Genomic DNA, 17351 nt, shown 5'->3' on the forward strand with positions numbered 1-17351 from the left:
CCTTAACCGGAGGCCAAGAGACCCTTAAAGGTTCCATGGATAGATTTCAGTGCATCCATAAACATGAATGGGAAAACAAATACATCTTTATTTCAATAAAATTGGTCATTATAATCCTATGTATTTTATTTCATGTATTTAAAGATACTATTCTGAAAAGGATTCTATAGTTTTCAGCAGACTGCCAAAGGTATTTATAACAACAAGAAAGTTTAAAACTTAAAACAGCTGTTCTCAAACTTTTGGGTCCCAGAACTTTTATATACTCTTAAAAATTATTGAGATACCCTCCAAAGAACTTTTTATATGGGTTTTATCTATCAATAGTTATCATTTTCTAAGTTAAAATGTCTTAGTATAATAATGAAAATTATTTTAATTTTGTGAATTCCCTAAAAGGATCTTAGGATATCTACCAGTCCCTAGTAGACTATTTGAGAACGATCACCCTAAATAAAAAAACACATAGGTACTATACTATAAACATTCTTTCAATCTCCAGAAAACCCTCATCCTTACCTTATGATTGGTTGTCACCTTGAAAACAAAAACAAAACAAACAAAAAACACTAACACATGACAGTTATCTCTAACTGATGGATGCTTTTCCAAGTCTCATTGCTCCACTCCATCCTTCACACTATAGCATACTTTCCTTTCCTTATGAATGGATCTAATTATGTCAGGTCTCTCTTTGTCAACAGATACCCACTGCAGACTTTACAGAGTCCAAACTATTTAATATTCTACTTGAGACCCACCACAAACTGGTGATTCCTTACTGTTATATCCTTTTCTCATACTGCTCTCCTTTATGTATTCTAGGGTTCAAATTAGCTCAGCTCTTCATTGTCTCCCTTTAGACTTCCAGAACTTTGTTTCTCACTTCCAATGTATTTACTCCTACCATCTCCTGTGCCTGAAATGCCCTTTTTTTGGTTGACTTTTGCCTTTAGAAATACTACTCAACTTTCATGATTCAATTTATACACCACTTCCTACATGAAACTTTCACTCATCAATGAACAAGTATTTATTGAGTACATGCCAAGACTCAGGGCTAAAGGCTGCATAGGTGGAAATGAGCTTTTCTTTCTTGAACCTCATAGCATTTTGTGCATCTAACATATTCAATTCTGCAGCATAATTATGCAGAATTATTTTATGCCATTTCATATTTGTGTTTGTGCTTTCTCTTTCTCAGTAGAGTGTAATCTCTAGGAGGCTATGTTTTAATTACATTTGTATGTCATTTTAGCATCTAGTACAGTGATTCTTAGCCCATATCTGGTGCTCAATAAATAGATCCTGAATGAATGAAAATAAACAAAAATAAATAAAACTATGCTATGCACATTTAAAAGTTTTGCATACATGCTACAGTATAGATGTGAAATGCATAGGAAAATGACATCATTAAATAGTTCATTTATTGTCTTTCCATACTCATACTTTCTGGAATTGGATCAAATCTAACCTGAAATTTTCTTTTTAGATGATTTTACCAGTGTAAATATAATAATGCAGGGTTTATTAATGGCATTACTCCTCACTTGTGGCATTTCATATGTACCTTGGTCATTTACAATCCTAGGCTCCAATGCAAAATCTTACCAGTCCTTTCCTCAACCACTACCAGCTTCCCACCAATAAATAATCTTGCCATGCACCACAAGGGTCTAGATCTTTGCAAGGGTTTTCTATTTATCTTGGGAAGTATTTGTTTGATAGTCATGCAGTGGAGGTGGAATTGACAAGAATTGGAAACTAAGTGTACATGGGAAGGGAGCAAAAGGGGGAAAATGAGGATGACTCTGAGGTTATAAGCCTGGGTGACTGGGAATAAAGGGTGTCCCAAAAGTCTTAGTGCAGCTTTAAGTATTAGTAGCTTAGATTCGTTTGCTTTATATACCATAATTTTTTCATTCATTCACCTTTAATAGCTTGAAACTACACTAAGAATTGGGACATTCTATATAGTAGTGCCCTTAAAAGAAACAGAGATATTTATATTTGATCCTTCCCTAAACCTCCAGACCCTGTGAGATTGGTAGTAGCATTATTATTATCTATATTTTGTAGGGTGAAAGTAAAGCTCAGAGAGGTCAAGTAATTTAACACAAGTCAGAAAAAACACAAGTGGCAAAGCCAAGGTTCAAAGCAATTATCACAGTCCAAAAAATAGAACGGGCTACCACAGAAGATAGTGAGTTCTCCTTCACTTGAACTCTTCAAGGATCATTTTGGAGTATGCCATATATGAGACTCTTGTCCAGGTATAGGTCAGACTCGATTTCCTGTGAGATCCCTTGCAACTCAGATTTTGTAATGGTATAGTACTCTTTCTACATTTATTCTACTTAGTAATCAGCCAGATATTAGAGCCAAATCATTCTCACATTCGTCTCAATTTTATGGTTTGAAGGCAGGGATTGGAACATTTTCATTGATGGGACAACACCGAACATTAGTCAGTCACTTGATAAACATTTATTAAGCACCGACTATGTGTCAGATACTGTACCAAGCACTGGGAATACAAAAAGAGGCAAAAGATCGTCCTCGCCCTCAAGGAACTCTCAATCTAGAATAGTCTCTTGTCTTCCATAGACATTCCAGGATAAATATAGCTGAATTGTGGAAATTAGCACAGAAACATGAGGATGGACTTCAAGAGCAGGAAAACATCTTCTTCCTTTTTTCTTCAGAACCGAACACAATACCTCACACACGGTAGGCGCTTAATAAATGTTGAATGGGCCAATGATATTAAAGGCGGAAATAAAAAAGATAAGAGTTTTTACTCTGACAGTATTCAAGATTCTCCCTGTGTAACTGCTTCACTATTGACTCTTTAACAGTATGTTTATTATCAAATGAGTATCTTAATCAGCATGGAATACATGATGGTCTAGTGGATATTTATCCAGACTGGAATCATTAATTAGTATGCTAACTAAACAGGCCAGATCCAGTCATTTGGGCTTAGGAACCCAGCATTTTTACAAAGAGGGAGGGGGAAATCAGCCAAAAGGGAGGATGTTCAGTTTTTTCCCAATGACAATAATTTATTTTCACTTACATGATAGATTTATGAATTTATTCAATAATCATTAAGGGCCTACTATGTGCTAGGCACTGTTCTAGACACTTTGTATATAAAAATCAAAGCTGAAATAGCCCTTACTTGCAGGGAAGGGTGTGGGGGGTGGAGGGTTGAGCAACTGAAGAACATGTGAATAAATATTAAATACAAATATATACACGATAAGTTCATTTATGAAAATATCAAATTAATAAAACACTAGCTATACAGCTCAATCTAATTTTAAGAAATAGAATTAGTCATAAAGGAACTACAAAAAACTCCTAGTTTAATTATATCTGCAAGTAATATTTATAAAATTTTTAAAGAACAATTAATACTCATACTGCACAATTGTTCTCAAAAATACAATACTTAAATTTCCTTTTAAAATATATTTTCTAGAAGATGCTTTTCAAAAGGGAGCTAGACATATGTAAACTAAAGATATTAATAATTTTTGAGAAGGTAAAGAAATGAATGTATATATAGCATTTCTTTCAAATACACATGCACACACATACCATGAAAACAGGCACATAAATATCCCATTCTGAAAAATCCAAGAATTTTTCCTCATTTTAGGCTGCTAAGGAAGTGCACTTTTGGGGATGTAGCTTAGAAGATTAACATCCCTTTTCAAAGCAAGTATTCCTCTCCATCTCAAGCCTCAAAAAAAACTTCTCTGTACTTAAAAACTTTCTACGTAGAAAGCTGATGTAATTATAATTCTTATTCTATTGCAATGATGGGTGTAGGAAAATAAGACATTTTCTCCCTATCATAAAACATGCATTAATAATAACTAATGATGTAAAAAGAAACCAGAAGTTCACTGAAATGCTACCAGTAAGTTACAAACATACATGAAAAAATAGTACACGTACAGGTGAGTGAAATGGGCAGACAGAAGGCAGGAGGATTATTTGTTGAAGTTGTCAATGGGGTGCAACGGCAAATGCCACTGGTAAATGGCAATTCCAATAAAAAATGGGCTTTTTTCTAAGCAGCCATTTTATGATCATTGGTTCTTTGTACCAACATGGTTCATCACTCACTCCTCAAAACGCGTCTCTCATTTTTGTCGAACATAACTAGAAAGCCCTCAGACGTTTGTGAAGCATGTTAGTTTTTTTTTCCCCTGCATGGAGTTATCCTGTGGTGCTCTGCAATCAATTACTGTTATACTACCATCATTAATAATTTTCTTAATGAAAATGATTCTGTTGATCTCCGTTGTATTTTAATTATCAGAGTTAAGCATAATTACACTGCAGCTCTGAGCTGGCATGTGGACTCCTTTAGGGCGCAATTTTGTTTTAACATACTGATAATGTAATTTTACATTGTGTCAGTTGTTTAGTTATTATCCAGTTGTACAATTCCACTGTATTCCTGATAACAGATAATAACCTTAGTCCCTCCTATATCCTGAAGTCATTTAAAAAGCAATATTGGAGTTTCTCAAATAGCTAACTTAATCGCCTTATGATTTTATAATTCCCACTTCTAAATATTTGGCACAGGCATGCATCCTGGTTTAACAATGCCATAAACCAATATGGCATCTATACATTGTCTGTGAAATATAGAATAGTTAAAGAAATGCTCATTGAAAAAAAAAATTCCATTTTAGAATTTTTTCCTCCCAGAATATGAGAGCTGGACAAGATGTTCAAACTCATCTAGTCTAAACCCATTATCTTGCAGATAATGATGCAGAGAAGGATAGAGAAGGCCAGAATGGTCAAGGGGATTTGCTCAATGCCATAAAGCCACTGATGAATATGACCGGAACTCAGGATCAACACTCTTCCTCATGTTCTTTCCACCATGCTGATGTACGAGATTTCTATTTAAAGCTGAAACCTAACTTTTGGGCCAGCTTCAAGATCTGATGTCCATTTTATGCTCACATTTTATGCTAAATCCCAAACCAGGCAGTTTACCAACCTGCAACAAAGCTTCAGTTCAGGGTTGAATAATATCCAAGCTTTTATATGGATGACTACCTACAATCAAAGCTGCTATCTTCTGAGAAGAGGGACATGCTGGTTTGGTCGGGGTGCAGGAGGCAGAATCACCAAGAGCTTTGTTATCTCTCTCAGGATTTCTGACATTGTCTCTCAAGGGCCCCTTAAGCCTTTTAATGGTGATTTTCTGCTTCTGAGCTGCTGTCTGTAAACACACAGAATGGGGTCTTGCAGGGTTTGTATCCTGTTTTGGAAAAAAGGCTGCATTTTGATTCCAAGTGATTCTGTACAGAATTTAGTGTTGGAAGCATCATGGAAACTATTCCCAGATACTGATGCACTTCTTTTGTGTTCCCTGAACACTATTTCTTTGCTTGGTTTGCTTTAGAACTTTTAATATATGTTGAGATACATAGGGATAACACTGAAATATGTAAATAAAAGAGGGACCGCATATTGTCTTCAGTTCTGTTTAGTCTGCATTTTTAATCAAACTACACATATTTATTAAGCACATACTAAGGCTAGGAGCTAGGGGATACAAATACAAAGAAAGAAAGAATCTCTCCATGCCATGAACTTAAACAATAATAGGTGAGACAAGTACATATAAGTATTTATTCATTATAAATATAAAGATAACATATAAAGATATATAAATATGAAGAAGTTAAATAAAAGGTATTTTGAGAGGGAGGAAGTGGGGGTTGGGGGTTGGGGATCAGGAAAGGCTTACTGAAGAAGATAATGCTTGAGTTGTGTCTTAAATCAGGAAGGGAGGCCTAAGAATTGGAAGTAAGGAGGGACTATATTCCAGTCCTATGGGATGGCCAGTACAAATGCACAGAAACAGGAGATAGAGTTTCCTGTGTAAAGAAAAGAGAGAAGTCCAGTTTGGCTGGATCACAGAGTGCAGGAGGTGGAATAATGCCTAATGAGGCTAAAAAAGTAGGTCTGGACCAAGCCATGAAAGGCTAGAAAAATGAAATAGGAGAGTTTATGTTTGTCCTTGCAGCAGGAGGAAGGCAACTGGAGATGAGCGGTCAGACTTATGCTTAAGGAAAATTACTTTGGCAGCAGTGTGTAGGAGGACTGGAGTGGTGAAAGACTTCAGTCGGCAAGACCAATTAGGAGGCTGTTAAAACAATGTAGGCAAGAGAGGATAAGGGCCTGAACTAAGGTGGTAGCTTGTGAGTGGAAGGAAGGGGCAAGGTGCGAGATGTTTTCTGGAGGTAGAAATAGCAAGATTTAGCCACTGATTGGATATGTGAGTTAATGGAGAGTGAGCAGTACAGGATATTGACAATTTTACAAACTTAGAAGATAAAAAGATAGTGGTGTCTTTCACACAAATAGGGGTGTTTGGGAGAGAATTTGGGGGTGGTGAGAAAATTCAGAGTTCAATTTTATACACTATGAGTAGGAGATGTTTGCTGAATATCCAGTTTAAAATGTCTAATGGGTAATTGGTGATACAGGCCTAAAACACAGATGACAGACTATGGCTCCATCTATAGATCTGTGAGTCATGGAGTATGTACAAGGTGAGAGAGAAAAAAAGAGAGAGGGAGGGAGGGGGGAAGTAGTGGGAGAGAGAGAGAAGAGAGAGAGAGAGAGAGAGAGAGAGAGAGAGATATGAAGAGAGAGAGAGAGAGAGAGAGAGAAAGAGAGAGAGAGAGAAAGAGAGAGAGAGAAAGAGAGAGAGAGAAAGAGAGAGAGAGAGAGAGAGAGAGAAAGAAAGAGAGAGAAAGAGAGAGAGAGAGAGAGAGAGGAGGGACTAGGACAGAAACTTGGAGAACAACCACAGTTAATGAGTGTTATATGGATAATGAGCCAGCAAAGGAGGCTGAAATGAAGTGGTCAGACAAGTAGGAGAACATAAGAGAGTAGAGTGTCAAGAAAACTCGGAGAAAAAAGAGTAGCCAGAAGGAAATGAGAATTAACAGTGTTCTATGCAGCAGATAGGTTGGGAGGAATGAGGACTGAGAAGAGACATTCAGATTTGGCAACTGAAAGACACCTGGTAACTTTGAAAGGAGCAGTCTTACTTGAGTGACAGGAACGTAACCCAAATCACAAAGCGGGAGAGAGGAAGTAGAGTCAATTAGTACAGGCAGCTTTTTCAAGAAGTCTGAGAAACAGAGCTGAGACATAAAATAATAGTTTGAGGGAACGGGACAGTGAAGGTTTTTTAAGGATGATGGAGGAGACTTAGGCATGCTTAATAGTAGAAGGAAAAGAACTAGTAGAGAGGAAAAAGTTGAAGATCCATTACGTTTTGCTTTTTTTGTATTTTACAGGTGTGCCTCATTTCATGTATGATGTTTTCTTAGGAAAAATGCACATAAATTGTCATCATTCAAATCATATTGTAAATCTCATTTTAAATGAGCTTACAATTTGAAGAACTCCCAAACATGAATACTTTAATTAGCTGCTCTTTAATTTACCTGTTTTCTAGATTTGGGCTTTTATATACTAGATGTTCTTAAATTGGGATGAACCTGCAGAGCCAGTAACTGTACTTACATTTATGTAAACTAGGTTTTTTAAAATGGTTACCTTAAGGTTGGATCCCAAAATTCCAGCTAGAGAGCACAATAGATAGAGTACTGGGCCTGGAGTCAGGAAGAACTGAATTAAAATTTGACCTTGAATAGGTACTAGCTGTGTAACCTTGGGTAAATCATTTAACATCTGCTTGCCTCAGTTCCCACAACTCTAAAATGGGGGTAATAACAGCACATAGCTTGCAGGCTGTTGTAAGGATTAGTTGAGATACTGTTTGTAACCTGCTTATTAGCACAGTGCCTGGCTCATAGTAGGCACTATATAAATGCTTATTCTCTTCCTCTTCTCCCCATTTATGATCAAGTTTTCCACATCCTAGATCTAATTGCTAGATTTTTAAAAATACCTTTTATTTCATCTAATACAAACATAAAAAGGAAAATTCCTCTTTGGTAGAGTTAATTATGAAGATTTCAGAAAAGTAATACTATAGATAGGCCAATAATGCAAAATAAAATATTTTTAAAAAACCAGAACATTGATCAATGCATTAAATAATGATGACTTCAAAGGACAGTGATGAAACATTAGCAAAGAGGTGGTAGACAGCAGAAGTTCTTTAGGTGCAATAGCAAGTCAGGTAATGATGTCCAAGGTCTGGAAGGCTATATGGCAGGGCAGAAGTTGAATACTAGTGAACCTTGAGGACCAATGTCAGGGAAGATGTTTCCCAACCAAGGACTGCTAGGAAGGAGTCAGTGGATGAGTGGACCAAGGCATTGAGTTTCCTCAGGCAAGATTATGGATGAGAGAGATCAGTATCCAACCAGGGAGGGGCATCTAATATCTAGTGGGGATTCTGTAATGGGGGCTGACTTTGATGATAAATAGAAATGCTTCTCTACTGGACTCTGGGATATTCCTTAGCATCTGGGTATTCTACCCAAGATGCTCGGCTTGGGGAAAGGCAAGGGAAAGGCAGTCTCATCATCGATATCATGGTCCTTAACTCTTGATGTTCTCTAATGTTCTACATGGAATATGGAGGACAGAGCAGGTAAACTGGAGCTAAATTCAAAAGAGTGAAGGAGTGGGAACAGACCTGTAAGAATAAGATTAGGAAGGTTAAAAGCTCAGGTTTAGCTGTGGACTGCAATGGAAGCTAAGGACCACAAAAGATTTGTGTTAGAGGCAAAAGGAAACTCCAAGAACGCAGGGACTGATGTTTATAGGGTATGGGACAATGAGAATCGATAATAGGGGCTTCTACTTTTTCTTAACCAGAGAGAATACTTAGTTTGGTAAGCATAGAACAAAAATAGTTAATAGAAAATTGAAGCACAAAAGTAGTGAGAGAGCCTGGTTTAGTAAATAGAAAGCCAGACTCAGAGAAAGGAAATCTCAGGCGTGAGTCTTACCTCTCAAAGAAAATATCGAGCAACCATGAGCCATTCACTTAACTTCCAAGTGCTCCAGGCTTCTCTCTATATATGTAAGTTGCAGTGGAGTTGCTAATCTCCATCACTATGGGATTTCCCTTTAATGATGAAATAACACGTCTGGACTAAAACACACAAAATAAGAAAGGGGATGGCAAGAAAGCCTTTATCTGCCTCAGTGAGTTCAGCTCACTCAACTTGAATGACCTACCTCACCTCCTCTATCACAAAAGGAAAAGAATACCCCCTTTTCTTTGCAAAACATAGTCATCACAGGCAACACCAGGGAAACCCTAAGGGAGAATGTTGGTTCCACATTCTGTAGTTTACGATAATATAAGAAGTTCATGCTCTTTCTAAGTATTTTCCGGCATGGAGCCCAGGAATCATTTCCCACCAGCTAAAATTGATTTTGGGGCTCAAGGATAATTTAGAAATCAGAGGTTGAGATACAGTGGAAGTTATTTGGCAAAGTCTACCCACGGAAAACCAGGCAATGGGATATTACACACATATGATTTCCAAAACAGAAAAACTATGAGTGAACTTGTTATTGTTAGTATTAGTATTTGAAAATGTGAAAGGGAGGTACATAGTTTGCATTGCTACATAGCATCATCCCACACATAGCTGCATATAAAATATGAAACAACCCTTGAGAAACCCATCTATAGAATAAAGCACATGTTTTCATGCTAAGGGTCGGGCTCACTTTTATCAGCGGTGTGCCTGCCAATCTCCAATGCTCAGAGGCGGCAGCCGATCTTAGGAGTGAGCATGCTATTCCTGTGTTGCTACAACACACCAAAGACTTAGAGATCCTACTGACTTTTCATCAGGTACTTGTTCAACCTTTTCTTTCTTTCTTTTTTTCTGTTGCAAGAAAGAAGGCAAATTATTCTTCCCAGAATTATATGGAGTCTTTTGAGAATAATTGCAACACAAATAACCAAAAAGGTTATTTCACATGTGCTTGTGTAAGCTAATCGCTTCCTGAAATGACAACATATGGATTGGGGACAGGGGAGAGGATGGAGTGGGAAAGAAGAGAAAGTGCATAGAATTATAACATCATGGAAACTCACATACCTTTTTGCTTTAATGTGACAAGGGGATAGCAGGCAGTAAAATAACACAAAGTGAAGGAGTGGAGTTGGGAACACTGAGCTGCTGCTGTGCAAAATGGAAATTAAAGCCTGTGAAGTTATTTATTTATTTTTCTTGTCCTCATATTTAGTTTTAAAAAGCCAGCATGCCTCTTAAATGATTTAGTAGGTGAGGACTGAGTGTCTATCCAGTGTAACAAAAGGAAACACCATGAAATGGCAAGGGCTAAGGGTTTTTTCAACTGAGATGCTGTATTTTTTGTTTTTCATTCTACTCACAAATATATAGTAAACCTGGCTTAATTTGCATCACATAGGTCTGATAAACCCCTTCTATTTCCTAACTAAAAAGCAAATACACAGAGTGCCAGTAATAACTCTTTCACTAGCCAGCATAGTCACTGGTGTTTATATCTACAGGCAAAATTGTGGTGTAAAGAAATCAGGAACTCTGGTATCTGTGAACTAGTGAATAATTTGTCTTACTACAACTTCAGGAAGCCTGAAACATCATAGGCTCATAGATCTAAAGTTGGAAGAGCCCTCAGAGGTCATCTAGTCCAAATATCTCTTTTTACAGATGAAGAAAGGAAAGCCTAGAAAACTGAATCAACATGCCCAACATTGCATAAGAAGTATCTAGAGCCAAGATGAGATTGTCACACATCAAGCTTTCTACCCCAGTTCCAGGTAACACATGACTTATGGCCCATATGGCATCAACCAACGCAGATCTGACTTATGGTCCATATGGCATCAACCAACACAGATCCATATTTTATCATCTTTAGGATTGCCCTTGATGGTTCTGAATCCTCTCCCTTTGTAACTAATCTTAGCCTTTTGTGAGATCTAGGAAGAGACCCTCCGGATGCTTGCCCCTGACAAGTTGGTCATGATCTATTTCTAACTCTTTCTCCTCTTAGTCTGGGCACTCGGAAGTATCTTTCTGGAGGATACAGTCTTTGTCGATGGATCATTCTGACATTCCTAGGACAATGTTTGGTCTCTCTTCTAGAAGAGTACCTGCTCCTGTTGTATTGTAGGTATTTCAGGTTAAAAAATTAATGGGTAAGAGTTTGATAATTATACAAGGGAAAAGAATATATCAGACCCTGGGGTCCCTACTGATTTTAAACATGCAAATTCCCTCTTTTCAGAGATTCCACTTTCAAAGACTTGTGGCAGTTTAAAGGCAATCCTCTTATAAGTGTACAAATTGTAATGACTATAGGAATAAGTTGTAATTGTTTCTAGTAAGTTTTTAAGACTCTTTGATGTTACGATTAGTACTCTGTATGCTAATATATTGATAGGGGTGCTCATTTGCCTGGATGCCTGAATGTGGAAATGGTCACTAGGTTTTCTGAAAAAATAAATCTTTAATCTCAGTAGGTTTATTTGTTGGATATAAAACCAAAAAGAAATTAAATGCTGAGGTGCAGTAATACTAACAAAGAACTAACATTGAAAAATTGATGGAAAGTCTCTAAAGCCAGATTTTGTAACTTTACTGTGAAAGTGCCGAAAAAACTAAACACATGCTAAGCTGTTCTTATATGTCCCATGACAATGACATCATTATATCATGCTCCCCTGCTGTCCTCAGGATGTAGCAACATTCCATGATGCATTTTGATAGCTCAACAAGCAAACGTAAGGCAGCACAACATAAGCCAAAGGCTTCCCTTTTCCACACTGGTTTTGTGTCCTTAAGTATATGTACAGGAAAGGATTCTGAACACTTCTAACGCTTTGGGTCTGAAACCTCAGTGCTTCAAAAGATCAAGGATGTCTTTAGTTTAAGTATCCCCTTCACAAATGACAATTGTGACTCCTCTAAGGTTTTGCAGATGGTTTTGTGAGCTGCCATGGCCAAAGAATTCACCAATTTGTAGCTAACTCTGTGGTGAAGGTGTTTGGTCTTCATTTATATTAATAAATGACTCTGTCTGCTGTAGTGGATAGCATCTTGACTTGGAGTCCTAGAGACCTGTGTTCAAATTATACCTTCTGACACTAACAGAGAAGTCACACACAAGTCATTTAACCTTCATAAAACTTAGTTCCCTCATTGGTAAAATGGTGATAATAGTAGCTATACTACTAGGTAGTTTGTGTTTACAGTAGGAATCTGAGGTCCCCTTGACTGACCATACTGACAGAATCTAAGTGTTGAAGTTAACACGATAATGGTAAGAAAATGTGCACCTACCAGGCTCAAGGGAGATAGGAACTATAAAGTGCTTTGCAAACTTTCAAGTACTATATATTTGCTGCTGTTGGGTTGTTTCAGTCTGACTAAATCTTCGTGATTCCATTTGGGGTTCTCTTGGCAAAGATACCGGAGTGGTTTGCCATTTCCTGGTCCAGTTCATTTAATAGATGAAGAACTGAGGCAAATAGGGTTAAGTGACTTGCCCAGGGTCGCACAATTGATAAATGTCTGAGGCCGAATTTGAACTCAGGAAGGGGAGTCTTCTCAATTTCAAGCCCAATGCTCTATCCACTATACCAGCTAGCTGCTCCTTAAAGTGCTACATGAACACCACTTGCTACTAACAGCAACTTACATTTCTGGTGCTTTATGATTACAAAGCACTTCCCAATCCAATATCTCATTTAATTTTCATTATCTGGTTTTTACAGATGAGAAAACTGAGGCCTAGAGTGTTCAAGGTATCTCAAACAACTAGTAAATTTAATCAATCCTTCCCAATAAACAATTTTAAGTAATCTGCAAGGTAATATGACATGAAAACATTCAATTTTATATGGACAGTTATATTTCAAGGAGAATTCATTTATTTAAAGTTTATGCCCCAAAGTAGGAATCTGAGACCTCATTAACTGATGAAACTGACAGTAGGCAATTACTGAAGTGAAGGGTGAAAATGATAAAAGAATGTGTATCCAGCAGGGAACTCATATGCTGTGTCAAATAAATGGGTGACATAGCATATAAATAATTTTACAATATTTTATACTGCATATTTCACATGTTAAAAACACCAGCATTCCTTCACTTGGATAAAAAGAAAATAGGGATGTTAAGACACGCATGTACAGAAGAGAGGCCCATATTCTTTGCCTTGTGTTTCCAGGTCAGTTCATTTGCTGCTGCTATCGGTTTTGCAATAGGCAGGTTTCAATACTTCCATTAATGCCTCCCAAAGAAAGAAAATCATCTTGTGTTTACCTTTGCTGTACACAATGCAGTTGTTTTTGTTGTCTTCTACTCCTTGCCAAGTCACATCCAGAAGCCACTTGGGGCCGGCAGTCAGTACCATGGGGACAGGAGCCTTTGTCTTCTGTAGAAAGAATGATAACAAACAGATGCCATTTGCTTTCGTTGATTAAGAACTTGAATAATAATAGTAATAATCATTTTATATTTGCAAACAACTAAATCTCCAAACCCATAATCCAAGGACTTATTCCCCTGCCTCACAGTATTTTTTCTTTTTTAAGATGACAGAAGCTATAAGGCTTTATGGCTTTCAGTGATCTGAATGGTGGAATTATTATCAAGGATTTTTTTCTGAATGATATGGGATCAGATCTCCAAGATTAGGCAGATCTCTCGTGGCTCAGAATTATAAAGAGAATGCAGATGACTTTCACTGCAAAGAGCAGAGTGTTTAGAAGTGAACTTTAGACACATTGTACTTTCATATCAACAGGATCTCACTATTTCCTGAAACAGACAGGAAAGAATTTAAAGAATCAGTATCCATTTCAAAGCTCTATCCTGAGAAACATTTATATTAGAGTAGGAAATTATTCTGAATGGATAATGTAATTTCCCTCCCCTCCACCCTCCACTTTTGCTAAGTGTTGCTGTGCTATTTGACTGTAGCGGAAATAATAATAATGTTAATGATTCATTACACATTGTCTCCAGAAAGGTTGTAAAAGAAAGGGGGAATGAATTCAAATGCAGAGAGAGGAATTAAACCGTGATGTCCCAGGCTTTCTTGCAGAGGTACACAGGTCAGGAGATACACAATGATAGTTTTTACAAAAATATTATCAAGTGCATATTTTTGATTCACTAATCCAGGAGCTCATCACTTGGGGGCCCAAATTATTGTGTCTAGCTCATTTGATAAATTTAAACAGCAGGAAACTGACTTGTGAGGAATTCTGCAAGCCTTAGCAATCTAGCCTTTTTATTCTAGCCACAAGCCAGAGTGAAATGCCATTTAGTCTTTTATCATTCACCGGCCCATGTTCTGTATATCAAACATCATGAAGCCACAACACAGAGTACAATAAAAGGGTCTCAAGGTAATTTTGAACTGAATTTTCACCTTGATATAATCCTCTCAAAGGGACTCTAGTCCATTTGGGGACTTTGCCACATGTTCTATGCTATCACAGATTTCCCCAGTTGTTACTAATAGTTGTTCACTTGAGGCTTTCCATATGATCAACTGATTTCAAATCTTGGATGAATCTGTAAAACCAATTTGACGTTCATCTGGACAACTCTAATGCATCAGGTAGCAAATTCATATCTGTAACATTACAAATTGGATGTAAAATAAATGTGATCCATAAATCCTGCCCCAATACTATCAGAGATGACAAAGTGATATGATATAATATTTGATAAAGAAATTTCAATATTAGATAAATAATAAAATTAATAAAGGTCACACACTGCATTGAAAATTTCAATGAGCCAAAGAAAAGGTAGTTAGTTAATAAGGGTGAATTATGGAAAAATATTTTTTATCTAATTTTATAGGAGGACGAATAATTTATTATGAAGAAGGTATTTTTTTCAGCCAAGTTTACTCTATAGAATTAGGAAACACATATTAGAAACAAGCCAAGTTATCTTATTTCAATGTGGGAAAGAGGTGATGATTCAGTATTAATGCCTAAAAAGTTTCATCTTCAGCACTAGAGCCTAATTTTCTGTCTTCAGGCTGAGCTGGCCAGGCCTATAAAAAATGCAGGTGCAGCACAGGCTCCTAACAAAATTCAGGAATTCATGTAAAAATGGTGTTTCATTTGTGCAAGCTGGTACTAAGGTTATCTACAGAGTTGCCATTTCTTGGTGCTGACTTTGTATGTGTGTGTAAATATAAGCCCTTACAAATGTCAAACTGATGTTCTGTAGGAGCATCTCTTCTGCCAGGGGATGAAAATTAGTCTTTGAGGGACTCTACATCCTGTCTAGGGTATGTTCTATTTGACAGTTGGTGCTTTGGGTGATGTAATAGTATGCCATACACATCAATAATTTACCTACTTGACATTATTACCTATCCTCTTGTTTTTAAATAATGACTTAATCCTACTTTCTACTATTTTGCTACTTCAAGGATAGGGGTGAGAGAGAGAGAGATAATGACTTGAAAAGTAGTGAACCTATATATACATTCAGAATTTTTAGTTAGAAGTTACCTTAGAAGTCATCTTGTCCTATCTCTTAATTTTATAAATGGGTGAACTAAGGCCTTGTGGTGCTAAATGTGATTAAAGATCTTCTCTGCCCATTAGTCCCATTAACAGGTCTGAGAAGGAGCTAGTTAAGGGAAGCTTGATTAGGAGAGGCTTGTTTATAGGAAGGCCCACACCCTTTTGCTAATTAGGTCACAAGGGCTGTGAAGGCCCCAGAAGAGGGTAAGGTTATGGGATGGCGTGGCTCCCTGCTGTGATACTGTGTTTTAAGTTCCTTGTTGTTATGATAAAATGGGCTTACTAGTTTGGGGATACAATTGCTGCTATGTTAAATTGGAGTTATTGGTTTTAGGATGTGATCTTTGGGTGTCTGAATAAATGTTTTACTTCTTCTGCCTTCTATCTGGAGAATCTCTTATGTTCTGAGATACAGAACTATACAGGCATATTCATGGTCACCACCGATATTGTGATACTTGTCTTACTGATACAGGCCTAGAGAGACTAAGGTGCCCAAGAACACAAAGGTTGTCAATGACAGACTTGGGTTTTGAATCCATGTTTTCTAAACTCCAGATTGAGGGATTTTTAACTAGCCTGCACTACTGCTACCCTCAATGCTTACAACCATGTGAATCACAGTATAATAAAACTAGTCATCATAATTTCTAAGGCCAGACTCTTTAATTGATACATCTGGTCAAAGATATATAATCATATAGCCACCTCTAGTACAGCATAATCAAGCTAAATCATGACAACTGATTTGCTTTTCCAATGACTGATTTTGTGGAGTCTTTATTAATGTTTCAGACAATTGTCTTGGAATAAGTCTGATAGTAACTCAGGATACCTGGAACAGATGTTCTTGGTTAAAACACAGAATTGGGGACAACAATCTCTTTTCAGCCAAAGGCCAAAAAGCAAATGTAAAAACCAATAAAGAACTGAAGAATGCTAGAATCAGGCTGAGGCGGGGAATGACAGCTAACAGGAAAAATGTCAGGGAACAACTATGCTGCTTGAGAGGCAGGATAAATCAGATTATTTGTAGGGAAATCAACTTCTGCAGACTTCTACTTGATTACACTCCTAGAAGGAGGTCTAGTATCTAGGATAAGAGAGCGAGTTGAGACTAACTGAAGTCTAAACAACATTACCTCCACACCCACCATAAAAATAAATTTTAAAAATATGCATCAATTAAAATGACATGTGACCATACTTTTATTTTCTAAGCTATAGACGGTAAGTTCCATGAGAGCAGAGGTTGTGTTTTAGTCACCACTGAATCCTTCAAGGTCCTGTACATGAACTAGGTCTTCAATAAATATTTCTTCAGTAAATTAATAAATATAGCACAGGCCAAGACCAAAGTACTTTGTTGTGAAAAGTGACTTTGATCTATCATCAAGCATTTATTAAACACCTAAGTACTAGACACTATGTTAAGTATTTTACAAATATTATCTCATTTGATCTTCAAAATAATCCTGAGAGGTAGGTGTGGTTGTTATCCTCATTTTACAGATAAAGAAACTAAGGTAAAGAGAGATTAAGTGACTTCTAAAGAGAAACACAGCTAGTAAGTGTCTGAGGCTGGATTTGAACTCAGGGCTTCCTAACTCTAGGCCTACTACTGTATCTACTATGCTACTCAGCAGCTTCAGGACTTGTATAAGATATACCACATATGCATAAAGTGAATGAACAGAAATATAAACAAAGTAGATAAATGCAAAGTGGTTTATGAAAAATGAACTAGAGGTTTGGGGATTATGAAAGGGCTTATGTAGAAAATGATGTTTGAGTTGTATCTTAG

At 37.0% G+C, this 17351-nt stretch overlaps 1 protein-coding gene across 2 annotated transcripts in view; it reads right to left on the bottom strand.

The window, feature by feature from the left end:
* The window catches only part of ZFPM2 (zinc finger protein, FOG family member 2), a 584654-nt gene that overhangs the window by 174020 nt on the left and 393283 nt on the right, over positions 1 to 17351 (bottom strand). For both annotated transcript variants that reach the window (XM_036735057.1, XM_036735065.1), the window contains one exon: positions 13314 to 13425. In XM_036735057.1, the coding sequence (XP_036590952.1) occupies positions 13314 to 13425 (112 nt within the window). The remainder of the gene's footprint in view (positions 1 to 13313; positions 13426 to 17351) is intronic.

The sequence above is a fragment of the Trichosurus vulpecula genome, chromosome 1, assembly GCF_011100635.1.
Source record: "Trichosurus vulpecula isolate mTriVul1 chromosome 1, mTriVul1.pri, whole genome shotgun sequence".
Taxonomy (NCBI): Eukaryota; Metazoa; Chordata; class Mammalia; order Diprotodontia; family Phalangeridae; genus Trichosurus; species Trichosurus vulpecula.